At 55.3% G+C, this 25,185-nt stretch overlaps 1 protein-coding gene across 9 annotated transcripts in view; it reads left to right on the top strand.

The window, feature by feature from the left end:
- Positions 1–25,185, top strand: part of TTC7A (tetratricopeptide repeat domain 7A) — a 178,599-nt gene that overhangs the window by 129,572 nt on the left and 23,842 nt on the right. For all 9 annotated transcript variants that reach the window (XM_082427710.1, XM_082427709.1, XM_082427712.1 and 6 more), the window contains 4 exons: positions 5,913–6,029; positions 9,417–9,514; positions 11,238–11,372; positions 17,211–17,413. In XM_082427710.1, coding sequence (XP_082283836.1) covers positions 5,913–6,029; positions 9,417–9,514; positions 11,238–11,372; positions 17,211–17,413 — 553 coding nt within the window. The remainder of the gene's footprint in view (positions 1–5,912; positions 6,030–9,416; positions 9,515–11,237; positions 11,373–17,210; positions 17,414–25,185) is intronic.

Genomic DNA, 25,185 nt, shown 5'->3' with positions numbered 1-25,185 from the left:
TGAAAGTAAAAACGTGGGCCCGTTGTGCGTGCCTCCCACACAGCCCATGTCCTTCCCTGCAGCCAGCTCTGCTCCGCCAGCATCCCCCTGCCACCGAGAGTGGGGTGCTGGGGTGAGCAGCAGGGAGGGAACACCGGGGAAGATGGTTGGAGGCCCTGGGGGAGGGGGATGGACGAGATGACCTCTGACCCCAGGACAGTGCTTGCTTAGCCAGAGCTGCTGTCACAAAAATATCCCCCGTTTACAAAATAATTCTTTTTTTAAAAAAAAAAAGGTTTTGGAAAGGCTCATGCTCACCCAGTTCTGAGGAGGCCCACCCTGGGATGGTTCCTCTTCACAGCAGTGGAAAGAAATGATTTGTCTTAGCCTCAAATGGGAATAGCTCCAAGTCTTAATCCTTTTGACAAATAATTAGCAGGCTGATCCTGGCCCAGGAGTTCAAGCCAGGCAGGGCCTGGGAGGAGAGAGAGGAGGCGGGCGCTAGGCCCACCCGAGCTTTCCCCTGGGAACCTCCATCATCAGCCCTTGGCCAGAGCGATCACGAAGATTGGCAAAGCCAGTGACCTGTGGCGACACCCAGAGACGCTGACCTCGCTGGTGTCTCTCTTCCCCCACTGGAGGAGGGCTGGCCCAGATGCAGACAGACAGACTGACTGACTGCAGGGCTGAGATCGTTCACGGTTCAGCAGGGGCTGGCTCTGTTCAGGTCCGATGGGCACCTGTCTTTGGCCCCAGGTGCTGACCCATATAGGTGACTCGGAAGGTGGCCGGCGTGGGCTGCCAAGGCTCCAGTGGCCGTGAGGGAGGGCGTGTGCTCTTAGAGGGTGGGCCCGCGGCTACACTGAGCCTCCTTGCTAGGAACAGGGTGCACATGCCTCAGCCTTCGGAGTGCTCAGAGTACCAGGACCCAGAACTCTTCTCCCCGCAGCCCAGCAGCCTCACCCCTGCAGCGGGGACAGAGGGCATGGCGTTTACACTGACGCTTGCTCCTTCGCCTTCCCCAGAGAGAACTGTCACTTTCACATCTGCCTTCAGATGCAATGGCGGCGCGCGTTTGGCCTTAAAAGACCTCAGTGTTTATTCTACATCTTAAAAAACAGGAAGGTGCTTGCAAGACAAGGTCACGGCCGAGGTTCATTCACCCTGACCGGGTTGGCTGTGGCTCTGTCCCTCCCCTCTGATCCTCTTCCTTTCTCATGCCCATCTTTGGTCCCAGGAGCCACCTGGAGCCAAAGGTGCCACCTGCCTTGCTGAACAGGCCATGAAGCTCTGGGGTTTTCTGAGAGCCTTCAGAGACACCTGGCCTGGACACTGCTTTTGGGGGTCTGCTAAGCCTGCATTTTTAAAGGAATTCCTTCCCTGAGCCTTGGGCAGGCCTGTGCTTAAGGACTTAGTAGAGCTGTGGGTTTCTCAGCTGCTGCTTCTGGGTCATCACAGTTCATCCTGCAGGAGTCCCTGGGGCAGACAGGGCAAGAGACTCCACTCCTATTTCACAGGTTTGGAACCTGTGACATGCCCAGCTGGGTAGCAGCAAAGCTGGGACTTTGGCTCGGGTTTCTCACTCCTGGGCCAGTGTCTGTCTACCGAGTGACGTTACAGTGCAGGGTCAGGACAGCAGTGTGGCCATTCCTCTTCCGGAATGGCTTTTGTCAGGTCGTTGGAGGGCTGCAAGATTCCAGTACCCCAGCCTTCCTGTCTCAGAGACTCTCCTCAGTTGTGCTTTTGGCCCTGCCTGGGTGACCGTCCTCTGGGATGAAGACCCCCGGTCACATGGAGCCAGACGCTTTCATGTCACGTCCAGAACTCCCTGTTCCTCCCCAGGCCCTGGGACACTTTGCTTCTGGACAGCTTAAAGTGGAATCAGCCAGCACTTTGCTTGTGGCTGCGTGAGTCCAGCCCTCTCTGCAGTTCTGAGGCATCAGTGAGCAGATTGCTCACCTGCCTCCTAGCCAGGAGCCAGCAGCGGGACGTGGGACTGCCACAAGCCGGCTCTGATTCACCGTGGATTGCGAGGCGCAGAGCGTGGCTGGAGGGTTGTAACAACACGCGTTTTCATAGTGTTAAGCTAAGCGGACACCATGTGCTCAGCTCTGTGCCAGGCACTGGGGAGGCGAGGAGGGCACTGACATGGAGGGAGGCAGGGTCCTGTCCTGCAGGCAGTCGTCATCCAGGTGGGGACACGCGGCAGGACACAGGACAAGATAAATGGTAGTTTTACCATCTATAGGCAGGACTGGCTGCAGATTGTTTCTAGAGTGTTTGAATATTTCAGTGCTTGATATGAGTTTATCTTCATAGTTAAAAGCATAAGCCTATGTGGCAAAAAAGAAAAAAGTGTGTGTACACACACACACATACATACATATATGAGAGAGAGAGAGTAAGTGCTAACTGAAGATTGTCCTGAGCGTTCAGAGAAGGGCAGAGGTGGCCACGCTTCTTGGAGGAGGACTGGAACCGTTGGATTAAAATTGTGGGGTTTTTTTTAAGTCTCAGAATCCTTTCTTCCGATGACATTTTAGACTCATTCAGCATATAAAACAGGTATGCCAGGGGCTGGGCTGTTTGAAGGGAGGGAGGAGCCCGGACTCGCCCCCTCTGTTCCCCAGCCCTCACTGCAGTGGCCTCCACACGGCCCCATCCACAAAGCACGGTGCTCTGATGAGGCTTTGGCCTGTTGGTGTGGACCCCACCAGCCACAGTGGCACCCTAGGGCACTGCCAGCCTCCTCGTACCATTGTGTGAAGAACTGGGCCACCCATCCTGGCAGATGGGTTGGAGAGGGAGCCCTGTGCTCCAGCAGGACCCGTGGTTTGGTTGTCTCAGAAGAGTGGCAAGGAGCGGGGTTGTTTGCTGATCCCCGTTGCCAGGCGGAAAGAGTTCAGTGGTGAGTTAGAGGCGTGGCCGCTGTGTGTGGATGACTACGTCCCCACGATGTAGTAAAGGCCATGGCGGGTGGGGCGGGGTGCAGCCCCCATGGGGACGCACAGAAGGTCAGAGGGTGACATCTGGTTAGGAGTTGGCCGGATGTCAGAGAGGAAGGGTGAGCCCCAGCAGGGACGACAGTGTGGAACAAAGCCTGTCCTGCACTGCAGTGAGCCGCTTATGCCCTGTGAGCAGCCCACAGGTACCCAAGGTCACGGGGAGAGGTGGCAGGGATGGAAGGTGGCACGGACAGTCAGGGCAGGGCCCCTTGTTGAGGAAGACGGTTCTGGCAGCGCTGAACTGCGAAACCAAGGAAATCTCAGGAGCTAATCTGGAGCCTCCCAGGATCTGGGAGTGAGGGATCCAACTGGAGGGTGACTGACTGTTGGAGTGCTTGCCCCAGCCCGGAAAGGATGTGGTTGGGTTGAGAAATTCCGCTCTGGGTCACTCATGCTAATGGAATGTCAGAGTCTGCGTTGGTAGAAGTCACTGTAATGCCAGCTCAGCTTTCAGCCACTTCTGTTCCGGGCATACGATGTGGTCAGGTCTCCCACGGACCCCTGCAGTAGGGGGAAGGGCTGGGGCGGAGAGGGGCGAGCTGCAGAGGAGGCCTGTCTGGGGAGATTTGGGAGCAGGGGAATGCTGCAGGGCTGGTCTGCCCAGAGACGGCTCCCAGTGGCCCTGCCCCGAGGAGGTGCAGCCTTGGAGTGGACTAAGCCTGGGTGTCCCGACCCTCCAGGGGGAGGAGCTTTCACTCGCACCAACACCTGTTCCAGCCGCAGGCCCTCCCCCTCCCCCATGCTTCTCTTCCCTCCCCCAGCTCCCAACCATATCCCACCCCACCCTCCTCTTCATCAAACACCAGCCCCGGCAAGACCCCTCATCTGTTCTTTCCTTGCACTGAGTCTGATCCAAAAATACAGCCCTGGATTCTCTGGGCAATTTGTCATTTTTAGCACTGATTGTCACCTTGAAGGCAGAAATTGTGTCTTCTATTTCATGTTCCTGAAGCAGAGGCTCCTAATACCTGTGGAGTGTTGGACCTTTTGAGAGTCCGGGAAAGGGGAGTGGGGATGGCAGGACCAGGGTCCCCAGCAGCTCCCACCGGGGTACTGAGACCACGTTCCTGACCAGGCCCGTGCAGTCTGCAGTGTGGGGACCACGCTTTCTGCCCTCTGGACCTCGTAGGCCTGCCGGGCGATTCGTTAGTAAATGTTCTAAGGAGGGCGCAGGGCGTCCTGAGAGTCTGGGAAGGCTTCCTGGGGGAGGTGGGATTTACAGTTGAGCTTGGGGGATGGGATGAAAACGGAGAGGAGAGGCCATGTGGTGGTAGTGGGGACGACCCTGTGAGCAGGGGCGGAGGAGGGACATGGATTTTTGAGGGAAAGTGAGGAAGAAAAATAATCCTTGCCCAGAACCCAAACCCTCTCCACTGAAAAGAGGCAAATTCCACCCTTTTTATTCTCTACCAAGTCACAATCTGAGAAAAACAAGGTGTGAGAAGAAAGGAATGGAGTGAAGCCATCAAAGTCCTTTGTGAGGCTGGAGGCCCAGGACTCAGTGCAAGCAGGGGAGGCCAGGGCCCTGACTGAGGGGGAAGGTCAGAGGGAGAAGCCCCCAGATGGAGGCCTGGCCTCCCAGTGTGGGGCCTGCCCTCTGCTGCAGCCTCGGTCATGGGGGTGCACCCTGTCTCCACGCAGGACTCAGCTTCTGTGATCCAAGAGGACCTGTGTGCCACCCCCAGGTGGGCCGTCAGCACCACCAGGCAGCAATCAAATTCAGGGCCTGATACTCGGGTTTGCCCAAAAGCAGTGCCGTGAACGGAAGGGCGTCACTGCTCACCACCCACTGAGAACCAGGAGTCGCAGCCTTGTTTGGGCCTCAGTGGCTCGGCCAGGTTCTCCGCAGGCTGCCAGGCAGCTGGTGCGCGTCAGTGTGGCTGGCAGTACCCATGGTAAAAAGATGGCAGTACTTCCATATATGTGGGTAAACAGCCACTGCCTTGACCCTCCCCAGGACCCCAGGCTTCCCAGCAGTTAAAGATCTATCACTTGGCACCACAGGGCATCCAGACCCCGTCCTGGTCATGCTGAGCCAGTGTTCTGCCGGTCTGTCTGTGTCCTGGGCAGAGGGAGGCAGCCAGCCAGCCCTGCGTCCTGCCTCCCGGTGGGCCAGCACTGTCCCTCTCTTCCCAGCCCCTCTCAGGGCCACATCCCCACTGTTCTTACCCCAGAGGACTTCAGGGTTGGGGGTTGAGAGAGATTCTGAGGTTGTTCCTAAACGGTGACGGAATAAGACTTCATGTCACTTTCATCCTATTGAATGTATAAGGAGGGCTGGCAATTTTTGGCTATCCAGGGAAGAATCCTTTGACAGTAAAACCTGACCCTCATCAGGTATACAGGGTCAGGATACAGTTTGCATTCAATTAGGAGATGTTAACTGAGCACCTGTTGCTTGCTGGTGAGGCGGAAAGCAGAACCCTGCCCTTCTGTGACCTTTTCACCAGTTCCTTGCTTAGCCTCATTCCTTGAGTCAAAGTTTGCTTCTGGGTCTGTCTCTTATATAAGGCCCCATCGTGGGCCTGGCGGGCCATGTAAGTAAAAAGATAGGCACGTGTTCAGTGAGGATGCTGCAGAGCCGAGGGTGTGGAGGGAGAGGAGGGGCAAAGAAAGCAAGACCGTAACCACCCTGGACAGTGCTTCAGAGGGTGGGCGGGATAGTACACCATCAGGGGACAAGCGTGAGCGACAGGGACACTGGTGAATGCAGAAGAGTGCTCTGCGCTTTGGCAGAGAGGATGGAGAAGCTGAGGCACAGAGAGAACACATGGTCCAGGGGTACAGCTGAGGCCACTGTGCTTGTGGGCACTCTGCCTTCTGAGGGCTGGGGAGGTGGGCATAATCCCTTGGGGTTCCACCCTGGGAGGAAAGCCAGGGGAAGGGGGCCCCCTCAGGCATTCTAACTGCCGTGCTCTCTCCCCACAGCCTGATGTTCACCAAGGTGAAGCTGGAGCAGATACTGAAAGGCCCAGAGGAAGCCCTTGTGACCTGCAGACAGATGCTGCGGCTGTGGCAGACCCTGTACAGCTTCTCCCAGCTGGGGTGAGTGGCGGGTCCCTCCAGATGGAGTTGGGAGGCAGTGGTTGCCAAGGCAACAGCACACAGCTGAGTGGCCATGATGCCTGGTGGGTGGAGGTGCTGAGGATGTTTGAATGAGGGAATGGGACTTAACTGCTTCTGGGACCTTTTACATCCCTGCTCTAATTTTAACCTTTTGACAATCCTCTCTAAAGTACAGAAAGAGGCTGTTTAGGAAACTAAAGTTCAGAGGGGTAAGAAGGAAGAGAAATCATTATTAAGCATCTCCCCCATCAGCTGCTTTTATCTTATCCACTGTCAGATTTTACCTCACCCCAGGGGGTAAACTGGGACTCAGAGACCTTATATAACATGCCAGAGCCACTCTCCTGTAAATGGTAGTGGTGGAGCTTGAACCTGGATCTCCTGAGCCCCAGCCTGTGGAGCCTGTCACTTCTTTCCTGGTTCCATTTGGAAGCTGGGAGAGGAGGGGAGGAGGAAGCCGAGTTCTAAAAGGGCCCCCACTCCTCCCCACTCACCCACTGTCCCCACACATCCCATCTCCTTCTCCAGTTCCCAGCCCAAGCTCTGGGATTCTCCTGGGCCAGAGCAGGGCACTCTTGTCCAGGCTGAATCTGCAGAAAGTCTTTGCTCAGACCTACTGGGACACCTGGGCTCAGCCTATACAGCCCAAAGCAGAAATGGGCCTCATTTCCGAGTGGGGCGGTGCACTGCCCCTTCCCGGTCCCCTGGTACCACCTCCTCCCCTTGTCTGGCTGTGTCATCTCCTCAAGGGACCCCACTCTGGTAGGTATATGTATTTTCACAGGGACTCTGGCAGCCCAGCAGCCTCTTACAATCCCCAGAGGAATATCTCTACAGGTGCAATTTACAGAGGAGGCCCCAGGATAATCTGATGGAGTAAAATCCTTGGGCAGGGTAGGGTCGGCCCTCTCTTTGCAGGCCTTTGGGCTTGGGAGATTCCAGGGCCCAGCAGGACCGGTGGGTGGAAGCTGCCAGCAGGCAGCTCTGGGGTGAGGGACTTTTCAGAAGGAAAATGGGGAACCACGTGGCAGCTGGGTGCTGTGAGGGTGAGGGCCAGACTCTGGTGTGAGGGGGGCCCGCATTTGGATGCCCCTCGCTCTGCCACTCACTGGCTGTGACAGGTCCCGCTGGCAGAGAGCGCCTCTTGGCCGGGTGGCCGGTTGCCTGCTCATCCAGGCGATCATGATGGGGCCCCTCTGAGCTGCAGCCTCGTCTCCAGCGTGTAGGGCTTAGCCTGTGCCACCCCTGCGGGAGCAGCAGAGCTGTGGAGCTGTCAGGTGCTCTCCAGGGTGGGGCGGTCTGGTTTGCCTTGGGGTCTTTTCAAGTCACCACCCGCAGCCTCATCTCTGGGGAACCCCCCGGCAAACACCCCCCGGCCCCACCAACCCAGGGCGGAGCAGAGCTCAGCCTGGCCAGCTACCTGCAGGCAAATTGTGGGGAGCAAAGGGTTGGATCCAATCCCCTCCTGGCTTGCCCAAGAAGAGGGAGCATTCCTTCTGAACCTGGAGCCACAGAGCAGAAACTAGGGCTTGTAAAATCTGGGTTGGGGCAATCAAGGATCAAGGCCAGAATCCACAGCCTGAAGGTCTGGCCTGCCCCGCCCCACCCTGCTGGCTCCACCTCCCGCTCTGCTCCCTGGCCTCCTTCCTCTGCTCTGCCTGGGGCCAGCCCACACGGCCCCTCCAGGAGCCTCCAGTGCCCGGCCTCTGATGCCCCAGCGCAGCCCTCTCTCCATCTGGGTCTTTGTTAAACGCTCAACTTGGACTGTCTCCTTCCATCTGGCTGTCAGGTTCTTCAGGGTAGGGGCCTAGGACCAGGAGGCAAGAGGTCCCCAAGATGAGCTCTTTCTGGAGCCCTAAGAGAGCCCGCTTCAGGACGAGAAGCTGTGTCTGTGCATCCGCTCCAGGCCAGCACAGGCTGGGCACCTGCCCACGTTCTCATTTAGTCCTCACAATGACCTTGTGAGGTGGACATTCTCATGCTCATTAACTCCACAAAATAACTGTGATCATCTCAAGAAGAGAGGACTAAGATCTAGAAAGGTTAAGTAGCTTTGCCGAGGGTCACGTAGCTAAGGAGGGCAGCCCCGTGGCTCTCCCCCAGTGTCCTTGGCTTTTTTGCACTGCACTCAGGTGCCTCCTGGGAATGAGAAGAGGGTGTGAGAGGTGGGAACCAGCCCAACCAACTGTGTTTTTGTGGATGGTTTCCTCTAATGCCCACAAAGATGGCTGTGCACCCAAAGAACCAAGTTCAACGTGAACCGGAGTTAGGATGGCAAGGATACCCCAGCCCTGGCGTTATTTGTGGGACCATCATCTTGGTGCCCCTCTGAAGGGAGGAGGCCTCTGGCCCCCAGCTGGGCCTGCCTTCTCCTCTCCTGCCATTTCTGCCTCAGTCCTCTAAGCTTCCCCAGCCAGCAGGTTCAAGGCCACAGACACCCCCCCCAGCAGTGGGCAGGGGCTGCCTGGGGGCTATGTGTGCCCCAGGATGGACACAGCCAGTTGTGCTGCCTTTCTGAGCTGGTGGTCCCCCCGCATCCCACTCTTGAGAAAAGAGGAGCCTCCCTAGCCCTGTGGGAGCTGCAGGGACCTGGGGAACTGGGGGGGCTTGTTTATCTCCCACCCTCGGGCCCCCTCTGGCTCTTCCGGGGCCACCCTGGCAGCCCCGGGGAGGGGGAACCTGAGGCAGGGAGTGGCATCTGGGCCTTCCTTCCCTGGAAGGTGGGGGGCTGCAAAACCAGGCTGCCCTTGGAAGCCAGTCCACAGTGCCCGCTCTGTGCCTGGCTCTCTGCTAGACGTTGAGAGGGCAACGAAAAGTAGAAGAGGGAATAGATGGATGGGAGAGGTTCTCATCCTCGGCGTACATGGTGCTGGGATCCACGCTGATGGAGAGCAGGGAGGGAAGGCAGCGTGAGGGCAGGGGAGCCACAGGAGGCCTCTAGGTGGATGTGGGCCCTCGGGCTGGGTTCTAAACAATGCGGGGTTTGGGTGGATCGAGAAGAACAGCGAGAACCTGCTTGGTGGCAGCAGCATGAGTAAGCATGTAGCTTTGGAAACAAAATGTGGCAGCGTTAGGGACTAGTGAGGAGACTGACAGCCCCACAGGCACACAGCGGACACCCTGTGTGTGTGTGTGCTCAGGACTAATATGTCAGTTTAGCATCTGGGGTGAGCCAGATTCTAGAATCCCAAGCCTGAGCTCCAGTCTGGCCTGCTGCTCTGGTTGTCTCCATCCTTCCTAGTGGTCTTTGGCTTTGTTCTCGGGTCTGAACTCTCAGCCCCAGAGCCTGCCTGGCACAAGGCTCCCCTCATTCTCCATGCCAGCCCCCTCCGCCTCACTGGGGCCTGGCCCTCTCTTACCTTCCAGAGGCCTGGAAAAGGATGGCAGCCTCGGCGAGGGCCTCACACTGAAGAAGCAGAGTGGCATGCACTTGACTCTGCCCGATGCCCACGATGCAGACTCCGGTAAGAATGTGCCCTGTGGGCAGCCGTCCACGTGAGCCCACAGCTCTCTCTCCCAGCCTGAGCATCTGCCCGCCTGGTCAAACCCACCCCACCTCCTGCCGGCCGCTGTGCTGAGGGGCCTGTGCTAAGGAGCCGACCTCGGGCCTCTTTAGGGCCCATCTTGGCCGGATGGCTGCTGACCCTGGGGCAGGAAGTGGGCAGCCGGCGTAGGCGAGGGAAGGACCCCACCCCCTGTGTGGGGAGTGAAGAGAGTCGGGGAGACTTGGGTGGAGAGGTGGCTGTGGAGCACGGAAACCGTTTCCCCTTAGGCTAAAGCTCAAGGCCAAGGTCTGCTGTGATAATGTCCACAGTAGATCCATCAAGTAGAAAGGAAGGGCTGAGCTTCTGTTTACAACTGCAAACCCAAAGCTGACTGTTGTTTCCTGGAAAAACTCATCCTGACATCCACGACTTGTGAAATTCAAACAAGTTCAGGATCTGCAAACTGACATGTTTTAACCCAGGACCTGATTAAAGCAAACACCTTCCTCAAAAACACAAGCAGAATTAGTCACGGGAATGGAAGCATGAGGGAGTTGTATTTGGTGGCATTGCTCATCTTTTCCACTTCTGTGGCCGTGAACCAAGTTGCGCCTTCATTGTCAAGTGATGGAGCTGATTTCCGAAGCCACGCCCAGCACCTGACTTGAGAGGCAGGTCTGAGGATTGCTGGGCTGGACGTGGAGCTGCAGACTCCGAGGAGGCAATGGTGACGGAGAGTGTAGCTCCCTTGCAATTAGAGAGGGAAGAACCCTGGACAAGGTTATTAGGACTCTATATACACCCGCCTTATAAACTGAAATCATCTGTGGTTTGCCCTGAGGTCTCCTGAGTTTATTGGAGCCTTTACTGCCTCTGAGAGAGAGGGAAAAAAGTGCTCGCATTTCACCTGCATGTGAATTGTAAATGTCAACGCCTTATATATCCTGAACAGGGACCCATGTCACTCAGAACTGCCACATGGAGAAGTTCTCCAGAGGGCACAGGGTCTGGCCTGAGCTGCTACCCAAGGATCCTTCACAGCCCCACCACCAATGGGACCTTTCTATAAAGAAATAATAGGCACTTGTGAAAACAGAAAGTAAAAATGTAAAAGGAAGAAAGGAAAAGTCATCCGTCAGTTCATCACTCAGACCTTAATAAATGGCCTTTCAGACTTTCAGAAACATGTCCATATTTTCTTGTTTGTGAAAATGTGATCATACTCTTTTGCAATCTGCTTCTTTTTACCAAACTGTGTAATGTCAGCCTCTTTCTGCATCGATACCCATATTTATACATCATTATTTTAATGACTGCATAGTCTTGTATGATTATACTCTCACTTATTTTTAATCAATCCCAGTTGGCGGACAGTCAGGCCATTTCTGTCTTCGGTATCCCAGGCAGTGGTAGAATGCCCGCAGTTGCCGACATTCATGGTGTTCTTCCCTAGTGATTAACTCCTAGAAGTGGGCTCACCGCCTGATTGCCCCTCAGAAAGCTCCTCTCTCCGGCCTGGGTGAGGGTAGGAGGTGGGCCCCTCCTAGTGGGTCTGTGCGCTGTTTTGCGGCTGCTGGGCCAGGCTGCCCTGCCCTGACTTGGCGTGCCCTGTCGGTCCTGAGGGGCTGCGCAGCCTCTGTCCTGGGGCCTGCAGTGGGGCACTCGGACTCTGTGGCTCAGCCCCTCCCACCTTGCTCTGCAGGTTCTCGGCGGGCATCGTCCATCGCGGCCTCCCGGTTGGAGGAGGCCATGTCGGAGCTGACCGTGCCCAGCTCGGTTCTGAAGCAGGGCCCCATGCAGCTGTGGACCACGCTGGAACAGATCTGGCTCCAGGCTGGTGAGTGTCCCCAGCCCCAGTGGCACCCACCCCCCTGCCTGCGGGCCACCAGGGCCCCCTCTGGCTCCTCCGGGTCCACCCTGGCAGCCGAAGTTCGGGGAGCTGTGTCCTGAGGAAAGCTAGTTAGGACTCAAACCCCCGAGAACTCACGGGAGAGCTAGAGCAGAGGTGAGGTGTGCTGGCCCCAAGAAAGCGAGGCCTGGTGGTCAAGTTCGTTGAAGGCAGAGGGCTGGTAACCCTAGGGTTGCCATTCAGGTGACAATCTCTCTTGACAGCTAGTGGGCACCGTTGCCACCATGGAGTTTGAGGGTCTGTTAGTACTGGGGAGGCCGGCGGCTTCAGAGTTGCACGGCTTACTTACTGCCTGTCCTGATCTAAAATGAGCTAGTGTGTGTCAAGCAGTTAGCACATAGTAGGTGCTCGGTAAATGGTTCTGGGCTTCTGTCCTGTCCACTATAATGACGGTAGAGGCAGAGGCAGCGTGGTACCCCCAGCGGTGAGGTTCCTTGATGTTTGGCTAAGGGATGCTGAGGAGTGACTCGCTGAAGTGATAGAAAATTTAATCCCACAGTGGTGTGAGAGGTGGATTAGAGTGAAAAAAGAGAGAATCAAGGCCGGAGATGTACCTGAATGAGATAAAATGGCAGCAGCGAAAGAAAGAAGAAGGCGGTAGGATAAGTGGAATCCTAAAAATGCACCAGGCCAACATGCTCCCTTGACCCAGGAGTGAAGCTCCTCACCTTTTACTGATTACCCTCCTATCTGCCCCCTCTCCAGCAAGGGGGTGGTGCCGATAGCCCCGAGGGGAGATGGAGAAGAGGCAAAGTAGATATTCCGTTCCTGGGACCTGCGGATTTTGCAAGTCAGAGTTAGAATGTGCTTGTTGATTGAGGATCTAAGGTTCCCCGCTGCATAGATTTCACATATGGACACATTAGTATGCAGGACGCCCCCGCTCTCCCCTCCACAGGCTCTAAATATGGGGGGAAAAGTTGGACCAGGATTCACAGAAAGACTAGACCGGAAAGCATGTTAATAATGCAAATATTGCCCCAGTTAGCACATCAGGCTCCCTTAAGATGCTAGGGATATGGGGCCGTGCTCCACCGTCAGCTTGTTACATCTGAAGTAGGAAGAGGAACTTTGAAAAATCCAGAGGGATAACAAACAAGGCCCTAGTCTGGTTCAAGATAAATTGCATCCCAGTCTGTTTTGGCAGTAAGTTCCATCATTAACCCAGTCTTAAGCTGGGAAATGTTATATCCTTCATCTCCCAAGTGTCCTCCTCCTCCCCTCCCTCTTCAAGCCTCTTTCCCATTCCAGTCTGATGTGAGAAGCCTCACGGAGGGTTTCCGCCTGAGAGATGAGTTTCAAAACTGTTGCCTCTTTGGCAGTGGGTTCGTGTGAAAATGGGAGAGGCACCCGGCCCCATAGATGCTCCAGGATCCTGAGTGTCAAGAGATGCCTTCCAGAAGGGCAGGATGGCCCACCTTTCTCTCTCACTGCAGCTCATGTCTCTGGGAGCTAACAGCGTGCTAGAGAGAGGGAAATAGGTGTAGGGAGAGTTCCCCTGCCCTGGAGGTCCAGGGGCTCACAGGCGGCCGTGGGCTTTCCCTGGGTCAGGGGAAGTTAGCCCGAGTCCCAGCTCCCAGATGGCCAATCCACCCTGTCTGGGCTGCCCTGGCTCTTTAGGTGGCCCCGAAGGTGGAAGCTACCCCTGCTGTCGGCTGGGCAGACTGGGGACCTGCGGTAGGGCCGTCAGGGCTGTGTCTAAAGAGCGTATTTATTATAAAGATATAGTTGAGACAGAAGCTACGTCTTGAGCCTTGGTCCGACAGGCTCCTCTCATTCTTCTGTTTCCTTCTTTCCTCCTTTCTTCCCTTATCTTCCTCCACTCTCCATTCTTTCCCAGCCCCCTGCCCTTCTCCCTCCGGCCTTCTGTGCCTGCTTCCCGTGTCCTCTTTTCCTTTGCTCCTGGTTGTCCTTCTTCCCTCCCCTCTGCCTGTCAACCCCTCCTCCTGAGTCCGTGAGGAGAGCTCTCCCGGGACAGGAAGTCGGGAGCCCAGGCCCGTACAGCCCTGACACCCGTGTGGCCTGAGGAAAACGATGCCCCTCTCTGCATCCCAGGGATGGAGGGTCTCAGACCATCCCGAAAAATCCCTTCAGACCTTTGGATCCTCTGTGTTACTCTCCGGGCCGGTCTCCCTTCCGGCCCCCTGCTGTTCTCTCTCATTCTTCCTCCCCCACCCTTCCTTCTCCTTTTTCCTGGGCATCCATATGTCCTGAGGGTTTGCTCCATGGGGGACTGCTTATTTCCTTTAGGGGACAGTTTTGGGGACCCCCCTGGGGCTCAAGGTGTATTCTTTTTAGGGTCTAACCTTCCCTCCTGCCCTGGGGGCCCCTGCCCTTTTAGCTCGGGTGGTCCCCCCTCCTTTCTGGGGCCTCACGGAGGGCCTCTAGGAAGCGCGTCTCACCTGGCGAGGCCCCTACAAGGCCTTAAGCGTGGCCCTGGGCCCTCCCTCACCCTGCTCCTCCGCTCAGCGGCAGCCGAGCAAGGCCTTCCTTCCTGCAAAGAGGGCTCGGCACTGGCAAGACGGGCAGGAAGACTGGAGCCAGCTCTGGGTGCAGGGTTAGATCAGGATGCCTCAGAAAAAAATAATAAAAGGGACTGTTGCAAAGCTCCAGGGAACAGATGTTTTCCATTTGGAGCCTGCTGAGAGAAAGCACAGAGGAGGGTGGGTGGAGAGAGGTGGAAGGAAGAAGAAAAGCCGAGACAGACAGACAGACAGGGGAGGAGGTCAGGAGCAGGCAGAGAGGGAGATGAGAGAAGTGAAAATCAGAAGGGAGGGGGAGAGAGAAGGAACCAAGGGGATCAGAGAGGGGCCTCTGACACGGAGGGGGCAGCAAGGCCCCTGTTTGCTGGAGTGGTGACCTCGACTATGAGAATTCAAGGAAAATCCAGTAACACTGGTTGCTCATCCAGCCCTGGCCAGGGGAGGCCGGGATGGGTGTGGGCACCTCGGGGCCCTGGTAGCCAGGACTGGGAGGTAGAGGATCGGGCAGTGGGTGGGCACCGTGCCACGCGGCTCCTGCTGCAGCCGAGGCCGGCTGTCTGGGGAGCACCATGTTGGGTAAAACAACTGCCCAGGGACGCTGAGGCTAGGAAAAAGGGGTGCATTGCAGCCCCCAGACCTATGGGTCTGTGTGTAGGTCAGGGACCCCGCCCTGGAGGCTGGGCCTGCCAGGGGCTATCTGTAAGGCGGCCAGGAGCCCTCAGGAGACCTCACTTCTCTGGCTCTGTTCTGTGTCTGTTCCTGCCTAACTGGTAATGAAGTCCATCGGAGCAAAGCAGTCCTACCTATTTTTCAGGGTATGTTCTCTGGTGTGGGCCCAGGACAAGGCCCAGGGCCCTGAGGAAGAAAGAAGGTGGAGATCCCTGTAATTGAAATCTGTTGATGTGAAGGCACTGTGAGGAGTTCCCAAGGGAGGGACCAGGGCCAGCCTCCAGAGATGGGACTCAGGAGACAGGGCAGCAAGTTGTAAACAGCTTAATGAGGCGGGCCAGGACCAGGTGGGCAGGTGGGCCAGGTCTGGGGAGTGTCTGCTGGGACAAGGTCCAGGGGAGTGGAGAGCCGGCCTCTGAGCTCAGCTCCTGGCAATGGAGGAAGCAGCCCCAGGGGCTGGTGCAGGACAGGCCTCCCCACGCCCAGCACTCACACCACACACTTCCTTCTGCTTCTCCCTTCTCCTCTGTGACCCTGAAAAGTCCTGCCACAGTGGGGCCCAGCCCTCCAGGTCAGCACAGCCTCCCTTCTCCTCTCTGCCAGTCCAAGTGTCCCTGTGCCTTCAGGCCCCAGCTCAGATGCCGCCTCCCCCAGGAAGACTTCCCTGACTACACCAGCACAGCTAGCCTGACCCCATCTGAGCGCCCAGAACACTCAGCGATGGCACTTGTCACTCCACTGCCCTCGGTCACTCCATTGGTTTGATGGCTCAGCTGCTCTGCTTTCCCCCCACCCCCTCCTCTTTCTCCTTCTCATGGGAGGGCCAGGCACAGTCAGTCCTCAGCAGCTGGACATTGGACATACGTATGAAGGCAGCCGGCGGAGAGCCCCAGGCGGCAGCTCCGGAAGGAAACACAACAGCAGAGCAGAGGAGAGCGAGGCTGAGATAGCCAGCCCTCCCTGCCGGGCCCCGGGTTCGAAGCCCACCCCTCCTGGCCTGGCCTTCCAAGTTTTCCACTGTGGGACTCTCCAATTCAGGCCGTCTCTGAGGACAAGAGCCTGTGCTTCTCTCGCACCTTATCATGGGAACCTGGCTCCTCTGAGTTTAATTAATTCTCTGATTCTCCCAAATTCTCAACTCCAGAGGAGAAAAAGAGTACCCTGCTCAGAATGCCTTCTGCAGCATTCAAGCTACTTTGATTACAGTGGACCTTAGGCCACATTCATGCTGAGTGCCCACTGTGCTTGTGCTACAGTCAAGGCCTTAGGCCTCTTTCCTGCTTCTTGTTGGAACCAGAAGACGGGCTGCCTGGGTCCAGGTCTTCCACCTTTTCTGGGAGCTTTCTTTGGGGAGTCTGTTATCCGCCCCCAGCCCCCAGACCTAATGTGAACTCGTGTAACATCAGCTCTCGGCCTGTGCTGGGAACAGCTCTTGGCAAAGCCCCCAGCCCAGCTCTGCTTGCCCTTCTGTGCTCCCTCCCATCTGTGCGGGGCAGCCGAGCCCGCGCTGCCACGAGACGGAAGGCTGAGTGGGCTGCAAGGCACCTCCGATGCTCCGCGCTTCTGAGGGTGCCTCCGGTGGGTGTGTACCTGTGCAGCGTGGGTTTGAAATGCGCGTCTGTGTGGGTGGGCCCGCAATTGGAGAAACTGCCCTATTTTCTACTGATCTGGGGGAAGAAGGCAAACTGGTTGTGGGGCGGATCTTCCCAACCTGTTGGTTGAAAGGCGTGTGCGTCCCTGATTCCTCTCCATGCGACAGAAAGTCCCGAGTTTGGAGGGAGGCCAGGAGCTGCCCCTTCCAACCGAGGGACTGGGGTGAGGCCCTCCCTCTCTCAGCCTGGTGTGTCAGCCTGGGGCGCGGGAGAGTCTCTCTCCCAGACTCCTGAGGATTAAATGAGAAGAGATGCTTGCTTGGCCCACGGTCAGCTCTCAGTAAGTGCAGGCGGGTTTGTATCTCCTCAGTGTGAGCCCCAGCCCTGCCCTCCGCGGGCGCTCCCTGGGCCGCCTTCCTCCCACCCCTCCTTGGTAGCATCACTTGGCTGTCCTCGTCCTGATCATGCAGGTGGATTAGCTCTTTAGTCAGCCGCCCTCCCTGGAAAGCGACCTCATCTGCCTCCCGCCCCCTGTTCCCAGATACGTGATGAATAGGTGAAGTGACGGGACAGAAGATTCACCCGAGCAAACGCTTAGCTGCAGGGGACCCCACTCATGTCCCCACTGCCAGGCTCTGAAGTCAGACAGCCCAGCGTAAACCCTGGCTCCATCGCTTACTCTCCCTGTGGCCTTACGCGAGTTCCTTACCCTCTCTGTGCCTGTCTCCTCCTCCCTGAAGTGGGTAATAGAAGTGCGTTGTTCACATAGGGTTTTTGAGTGTTGGTGGAGTCGATCTGCGTGCAGCACAGAGCATGAACTTGACACAGAGTGAGCACTCAGAAACCGCGGCCTGGTGCTACCGCCGCACCCCAGAGCAAGCCAGTCCCGTGCTGTGTCTCGGTGGGATGGTTTCCATCACCCAAGACCAGTTCCTAAACTCCAGGGGCTGACTGTCGGATGCGGGAGGGGGCCGCTGCCTCTGACTTTTCCCACCACCTCACCTGCCCTTCTGGTTTCACAGCCGAGCTGTTCATGGAGCAGCGGCACCTCAAGGAAGCAGGCTTCTGCATCCAGGAGGCAGCGGGCCTCTTCCCCACGTCACACTCGGTGCTCTACATGCGGGGCCGGCTGGCCGAGATGAAGGGCAGCTTGGAGGAGGCCAAGCAGCTGTACAAGGAGGCGCTCACAGTGAACCCCGACGGCGTGCGCATCATGCATAGCCTGGTGAGTCAGCCCCGCACCCGCTCCGAAGGCCTCAGGGCCCCCCTCCCCACCCCGCAGCCTCCACTGCCTACAGTGCCCTGCTGCCACCGTCACCTGCTGTCCAGGGGGAGGTGGCTTCCTTCCTGCTCTGTTGGGAGAACAGAGACCATTCTCTGTTCTTGTAGAGACAGGCCATCCCCCTTCAATCAGAGCCTGCCTAAGGGGATGAGGAGGATTGGTTGATTCTTTGTGACTCCCTTTTGCTGTGTTTCTGTAAGGCGATCGAGCCTCAAAGGTTTTCACTGGTACTCATCAGGTCCCTGCCCTGGAGACTCTAGGCAGATACCAAAATGCTTTTTTTCGGGGGTCCCCAGGCCCTCCCTGATCACGGGGCTGCCTTGCCCATTTGAGAGGAGCTCCATGCCTCCTTGTGGGATTCAGGCGATGTTTTGGGGTGGGCTGTCATGTCAGGCCTGACTCAAGCACACATTGAGAATGGCCTCGGGGTGCTAAGAGGGGCCGGCAGCCCCTAATCCTAGGACATGGAGCCCAGGACTTGGGTGCCCAGGGCTCAATGACTCTCCTGTGAGAAGGTTCAGAGGCTGGGAGCAGGATGCTGGTGCTTTTGTTCTGGCCTTGCTATTCTCTTCCTGGGTGATCGTGGGCAAGTCAGCCCCTTCTTGGAACCTCAGTTTTACTTAACCTGTGCAATGGGGATTCTCTGGTCCAGGAAACATCTCTCTAACAGGTGGTATAGCATACCCTAGGGAAGACTGTTTTTCCTTGCCTTCCTTACCTGCTTTCAGAGAGCAGGTATCAGGATAAATGTAGTGATTCAAAGTGTACAGGCCTGCATATGCACAGTGATTTCTGAAGTATAATTTAGGAGCCGACAGCAACACAGTCTTTCCCAGTCTCAGGGTCTGGGTTCCACCTCAGATGTCTCACTTTGAGAGCTCTCTGAGGAGAATGGCCGTGAGGGTATCTCTGATGTCTGCCCCATGGAGAACACAGAAGCATCAGGAGCATGGCTCCAGGTGGCTGAAGGATTATCATTGACAAAAGGGGTCTGATTTGTTCGTGAGTAGAAGCTACGAGGAGTTAGATGTCAGCTCAGTGTCAGGAAAAACGATTTAACTCTTGGCATAGTCCAAGCACAGACTCATGAATCAACTGGTGAGGATGTTGCCCAGAGAATATAAATATCACGTGCGGGAGGAGCTGGACCAGGTCATCTTTATAAGGTCCTTGCTAACCCCGAGAGTCCTTGAAAACAGACTAGAACAGAGATTCCCATCTCAGCCTGATCTCTTAAAGGATTTCTAGCTCAGGCCAATGTAGCAACATCTTGGCCTGGTCCAGGTTCCCTCCACATGGCGCCATGTTGCCTTACTGTCGGCTCAGCAAATGTTTGTTTTTTGCAAGGCACATCCTCCTTCCTCCTGCAATTGAGACATTAGCTCCTCTGATAAATGCCTCCCCGGAGGTCACATCCAGAAACTTGATTAGGGATCTGGGAGGGGGGACGTGGGCTCTGTCGTTAGGCCTGCAGCCAGGCAGATGGCTGCCTTTCCCTGTGCTCGTGGATATGAGCCTGCCGTCTTGGTCTCGAAAACCCGACCAAATCCAATAACAAGTACAATTTTTTTTTTTTCTTTTTTTTTTAAAACCATGGAGGTGCCACAGGAGCCCTTCCTTGGCTGCTTGTCTCAGGACTTTTTTTTTTTTTTTAATTAATTTATTTATTTATTTATGGCTGTGTTGGGTCTTCGTTTCTGTGCGAGGGCTTTCTCTAGTTGTGGCAAGCGGGGGCCACTCCTCATCGCGATGCGCGGGCCTCTCACTGTCGCGGCCTCTCTTGTTGCGGAGCACAGGCTCCAGGCACGCAGGCTCAGTAATTGTGGCTCACGGGCCCAGTTGCTCCGCGGCATGTGGGATCTTCCCAGACCAGGGCTCGAACCCGTGTCCCCTGCATTGGCAGCAGACTCTCAACCACTGCGCCACCAGGGAAGCCCACAAGTACAATTTTGAAGCAACATGTAACATTTTTCATTTATGCTTATTATTGTTTGTAGCTATTTTCCTGAAACTGAAGCAGTTTGCAAGGGTGGGTTTCCATGGTAACTGAATAAGTTGTCCGGAGTGGCTCCCTACAGATGTTTCTGAAAAGGTCCCTTTTCTCTTCCTGGGGTGCCTTGCTGATTTGATATAATTGGAGAAAGGACTGCCCACTGTTAAATTACAAGCAACCAGAGGGGCAGTCGGCTCCAGCGTGGGCAGCCCGTCCCCTTTCCACACTCTGTGTCCCTGCCAGCATCCCACACATATGCATAAAGAATAGCAAATTTCAAGCCTGGGGAAGATTTACTAAGCACTGTTTTCCCAAAGACATGCGAACACTTTGGCTTGTTGGACTCCAGTGTTCCCTGAGCTAAGTGTCTTCCCTGTACAGTCCTCAGACTCAGGACATCTGGAATCTAATCCCGGCTCTGGCCCTAATTCACTTGGGTGATTTAGGAAAAGACACACTTAACTTCCATGCTCCTGACGTCTCCTTTTATAAATGAATAATGAGCTTCATCATTACTAGACCAGCGTTGTTCTAATCAAATGAGGTGACGCATGTGAGAGTGCTTCTGAAAGTCTGCAGTGCAATATCAGAAAAGACAGAACACAACACATGCCACACTCTCCAGTCCCTCGCCCGTGACAGACGTCGCTTATCCGTCACAGCATTTTTTCCCACTGAGCACAGATGGGATCTTGGGATCTTTTTCACCATGGTACTGCATGATGGGAGTCACTCCCCATCGGTCTAAGTCAGCTTGGCACTTATGTAAGGGATTCACAAATCCCTTAGATTTGATGTGAATCCCTTAGATTCACAAATCTAAAAATAGTCAGTAGCGAATAAGAGAGACACAGCAGTTGTCTCAGCGTGAGGTTGGTGCATGCTTGGAGAATTATCCAGAAAAAGGACTATGGAGGGGAACTGGTACACACACCCCCCCATTGGAGTCATTGCCAAGGCAGGTTCCCAGGGAGGACATCCTGGCCTTGCCATGCCACTGTGGCTCTTTGAGGACATCGGCCTCTGCTAGGTACAAGGGGAAGGAGACACAGCCCTCCCCTGGGAGCATGGCCACCCATAGCCTGGTCTGGAAGAGCTCTGGGTTCCTCAGTGAGCCCCCTGATTTAGTGGCTGAGTCCCACGCTCCGAGTTCCGGAGAGAGGAGGGCAGAGATGCACTCAGTGAGCTGTGTTGCGTGCCCGGTTCTGCCCCGCAGTTCCTGGGCAGGATGGTCCAACACCAGGAGGCCAGACTTGTGGCCTCTCCCGGGCTTTGTACATGGGACAGGAGATTTGGAGACAGGCTGGAGAAAGCCTCTGGGAGGGGAGGGCTGTTGTTTTCAGGAGCTGGGGTTCAGGCTTCCAAGAACTTGAACTTTGGCCCAGAAGCATATTCTCCGCTCTTCCTGTCCTGCTGCCCTCCCGGCCCTGGATGTGATGGGGACGTTTCCATGGTTCCAGCTCCACCCTGGGCTCAGCTCAGGCTTTTCCACCCAGATCAGGCAGGAAAGAGACACCTCTTCGGCAGTGCTGTGCCGGCAGAGAGTTCCCGCCGCGCGCACAGCAGTGTCCCTGAGGAGTCTGTGCCCTCAAGCCCCGATCCCGCAGGCTGCCGCCTCCACCAGGCTCAGGGATGGCCAGGTGGCTTTGGGAGACTGCCAGGTGCGGAAGGAGAAAGACGTGCTCTCTGCCAATGGAAATTCCCAGTGAAATCCCAGGAGCAGGTCCTGACGGTCTCTGCCAGCTCCGTCTCAGCCTCCCCTCCAGGTAGCCGGAAACCCCACTCACTCAGCCTGGCTGCTCAGAACTTAATTTACTGGCAGAGAATCTAGTTAGGAAGGGGAAACCTGAACTTTACCTGCCTGTCCCTGAGGAAACCTGAGAAAGGAAGCAGGGTCCTTCCCAAGATCAGCAGAGGAGTTGTCCCTAGGGTGACACTGTTTTTCAGAGAAGGCTCCATGGGCTTGGCCGAGAGGGGACCTCCAAGGGAGCAGGGATGCTTAGGGAAGGCAAGGAGCCCAGGAGTGACTGATGGAGTCATCAAGTCCCTGAGAACCCTCCCAAGAGGGGGCTCCTTGGAGGTCACCTGACCTTAATGGCAGGAGGGTCACTAGCCCTGGCCACAGACTGCCTCACTCTCCCTGCCCTCCACTTGGCTGAGCCGGGACTGTGGATGCTTTGGTGCCGCCTGTCTCACTGCAAGGGATAGCTTGAAAGCCTCAGCCAGGAGTGGGCAGGCGTGGCTGTGTCCCTGCCATCTGTGTTTGTGGTGGTTGGCGCCCCGCCCTCCTCTCCCAGGGACAGATCCTGGGAGGTAGTGGTTTCCTGGCCCCTCTCTGGGCAGGCTTCCCTGCTCTTCACTGGCCTCTGCCCCTGGCCATGCTTTCTTCTTGGGACAGAGCCCTAGCGCCTGCTGCCCCTCTCCCCAGAACCCTTTCCACCTCGGACACCCCAGCAGTAGGGGGAGACAGCCCTGCGTAAGCTTTGGCTCCTGTCGTGTTAATCCCCAGAGATGTGATTTCTGAAGCAATCCTGGCTGCGTGACCCGGCCTATCCTCTCTCCAGATGCCCCTGGAAAGACAGGAAGACAGTGTTTCTGTCATCTGTTGCCCTCTGATGAGAGCTGGTGATGAATTATTCCCCTGCATTCGTTCCCTCTGGCTCCCAGCATTGTTGTCTTTAAGTGGACTTGGGGCATGGCCATGGCATGCGGCCACCCCCAGTTGGCCCCAGAGCTTCTTGCCTCCCTCTCTGCAGGCTGGGGTGTGCCACTTCACGACTTAAGCCCCAGAAGCTCCCTCCCACCATCCCTCTCCCTCCCCAAGGCGGGGCCTGAGTCAGCAAGGACCAGGGCTCTGCCCCACCCAAACCTGAGGTTCTGGGTTGGGCCTTTTGCAGGTGCTCCAGGAATCTAACCTGGAAGGCTGTGCTCTCTAAGGTCAAAGAGGTGAACTCTGGCAGCACAGAGCTCCACCCACCCTCCCCTGACTGGTCCTATCCCCAATCCCGGAGGGTAGGACCAGACAGGAGAGGTCTGAGACAGGCAATCAGCCCTGCCAGCCTTCAAGTTATGGGGGTACTTGGAGATTACTTCCCCTCGCCGGTTCAGTTTCTCTTCTATCAAATGGGGATAATAATTCAGGCCCTTGTGACCTGAAGGGGTAGTTTTAGGGGACGAGCCAAGAGCTGTGAAAAGATAAGTCAACACTGGGTATTTTTGCCACCATTCACGTGGAAGACCACGTGGCCTGAGCTTGAGCCCCACCTTTGACTGGGCTGCTTGACCTCACTGCCATGGGACAAGGGTCATTGGCCCAAATTTCCTTGTGCTGTTGGGTGGCCCGTGGTGCCAGCAGAGCTGCCTTCGGGGTTGCCTCTGGGGCTGGTTGGCTGGGATGGTTTTTAAGCCCCCAGTATCATGTCTGGAGGTTGGAGCACAGCATTCGAGTATGACTGACCTGGACTTGAGTTCCACTTTGCCTACACTCACCATTTAACCTTGGCCAAGTTCAACCTCCCAGAACCTCAGTGTCCCCCTCTGTAACATGGGACTCGTGACGCCAAGCACCTAGGGCTCTTGTTAGGATTAGGTTAAAGAATTCTGTAAGTTAATGGCCCAGTAGACAGGGTTACTTTTACCTTTTTCTTTTTTGATTATTTTTCAATTTATTTTTTATATTGGAGTATGTTTGATTTACAGTGTTCTGTTACTTTCAGGTGTACAGCAAAGTGATTCAGTTATACATATACATATATCCACTCTTTTTCAGATTCTTTTCCCATTTAGGTTATTACAGCGTATTGAGTAGATTTCCCTGTGCTATACAGTAGGTCCTTGTTGAATATCTGTTTTATATATAATAGTATGTATGTGTTAATCCAAACTTTCTAATTTATCCCTCCCCCCCACCTTTCCCCATTGGTAACCATAAGTTTGTTTTTTTGTTTTTTAAAATTTATTTATTTGTTTATTTATTTATTTTTGGCTGTGTTGGATCTTCGTTTCTGTGCGAGGGCTTTCTCTCTAGTTGCGGCGAGCGGGGGCCACTCTTCATCGCGGTGCGCGGGCCTCTCACTGTTGCGGCCTCTCTTGTTGTGGAGCACAAGCTCCAGACGCGCAGGTTCAGTAGTTATGGCACACGGGCCTAGTCGCTCTGCGGCATGTGGGATCTTCCCAGACCAGGGCTCAAACCCGTGTCCCCTGCATTAGCAGGCAGATTCTCAACCACTGCGCCACCAGGGAAGCCCCATAAGTTTGTTTTTTAAGTCTGTGTTTTGTAAATAAATTCATTTGTATCATTTTTTCAGATCGCACATATAAGTGGTATCATATGATATTTGTCTTTCTCTGGCTGACTTAGTTCGCTTAGTATGATCATCTCCAGGTCCATCCGTGTTGCTGCAAATGGCATTATTTCATTCTTTTTTATGGCTGAGTAAATAGTCCATTGTGTATATGTACCACATGTTCTTTATCCATTCCTCTGTTGATGGACATTTAGGTTGCTTACATGTCTTGGCTATTGTAAATCGTGCTGCAGTGAACATTGGGGTGCATGTATCTTTTCAAATTATGGTTTTCTCTAGATATATGCCCAGGAGTGGGATTGCTGGATCATATGGTAATTCTATTTTTAGTTTTTTAAGGAACCTCCATACTGTTCTCCATAGTGGCTGCACCAATTTACATTCCCACCAACAGTGCAAGAGGGTTCCCTTTTCTCCACACCCTCTCCAGCATTTATTGTTTGTAGATTTTTTTGATGATGGCCATTCTGACCGGTGTGAGGTGATACTTCATTGTAGTTTTGATTTGCATTTCTCTAATAATTAGCGATGTTGAGCGTCTTTTCTTGTGCTTTTTGGCCATCTGTATGTCTTCTTTGGAGAAATGTCTTTTTAGATCTTTTGCCCATTTCTTGATTGGGTTGTTTTTTTGCTGTTGAGCTGCATGAGCTATTTGTATATTTTGGAGATTAATCCCTGTCGGTCGCATCATTTGCAAATATTTTCTCCCATTCTGTGGGTTGTCTTTCTTTTCATTGTGCTTATGGTTTCCTTTGCTATGCGAAAGCTTTTACTTTTACCTTTTTCATTTCAAAGTGTGGCTCCCAGGCCAGGTTCAGATGCTCTTGGTTTGCAGAGGGAAGGAGATGCCCAGAGTCGAGCCCCAGACGCTCATTGTAGCCAAGCCTCTCCGTCCTCTGAGTCCACCAAGCGACTCTGACCAAGGCACAGAGGTCTGGGACATCAGCCCCAGCTGCCCTGCGGATGGGACAAGACTGTGCACAGTGTGAGGCCAGGCTGACCTTGGCTGAGAGCGAGGGCAGCCGGCCCAGTGAGCTAGAGTCTGCGTTGAGGGACGAGGGGGATTTGAGACCCCCTCTTGCCGTCGCATATGTCGGGTGAGACTCTGCAGCTAAAGGGGCATGCTGGGCCCTGAGGCTGCTGGAGAGGAAGAGCAGGGAAGGCCAGGCTCGGGGAGACCCTACACTCAGGCCCATAGTCTTGTTAGGCTGGTTCAGCCGCTGCTTCCTGACTTGAAGGAGGAAAGGTGTCCTGAGCAGCTGAGAAGTGAAACTCGGCACCCGGCCTTCTGGAGTTCCCTGACACTGGATGAGGCGGGCAGTACATAGAACAGCAAGGTCTCTGGTTCCAGGGCCCCATGCCTCCGCATCCAGGACAGCCCACCTGCCCTAGACTTCTCCTTCCTTGTTGGCTTC

This window comes from Balaenoptera physalus (genome assembly GCF_965194825.1).
Source record: "Balaenoptera physalus genome assembly, chromosome: 15".
Classification (NCBI taxonomy): Eukaryota; Metazoa; Chordata; class Mammalia; order Artiodactyla; family Balaenopteridae; genus Balaenoptera; species Balaenoptera physalus.
The sequence above is the reverse complement of the archived record's forward strand: the minus strand, read 5'-3'. Positions and strand labels throughout refer to the sequence as shown.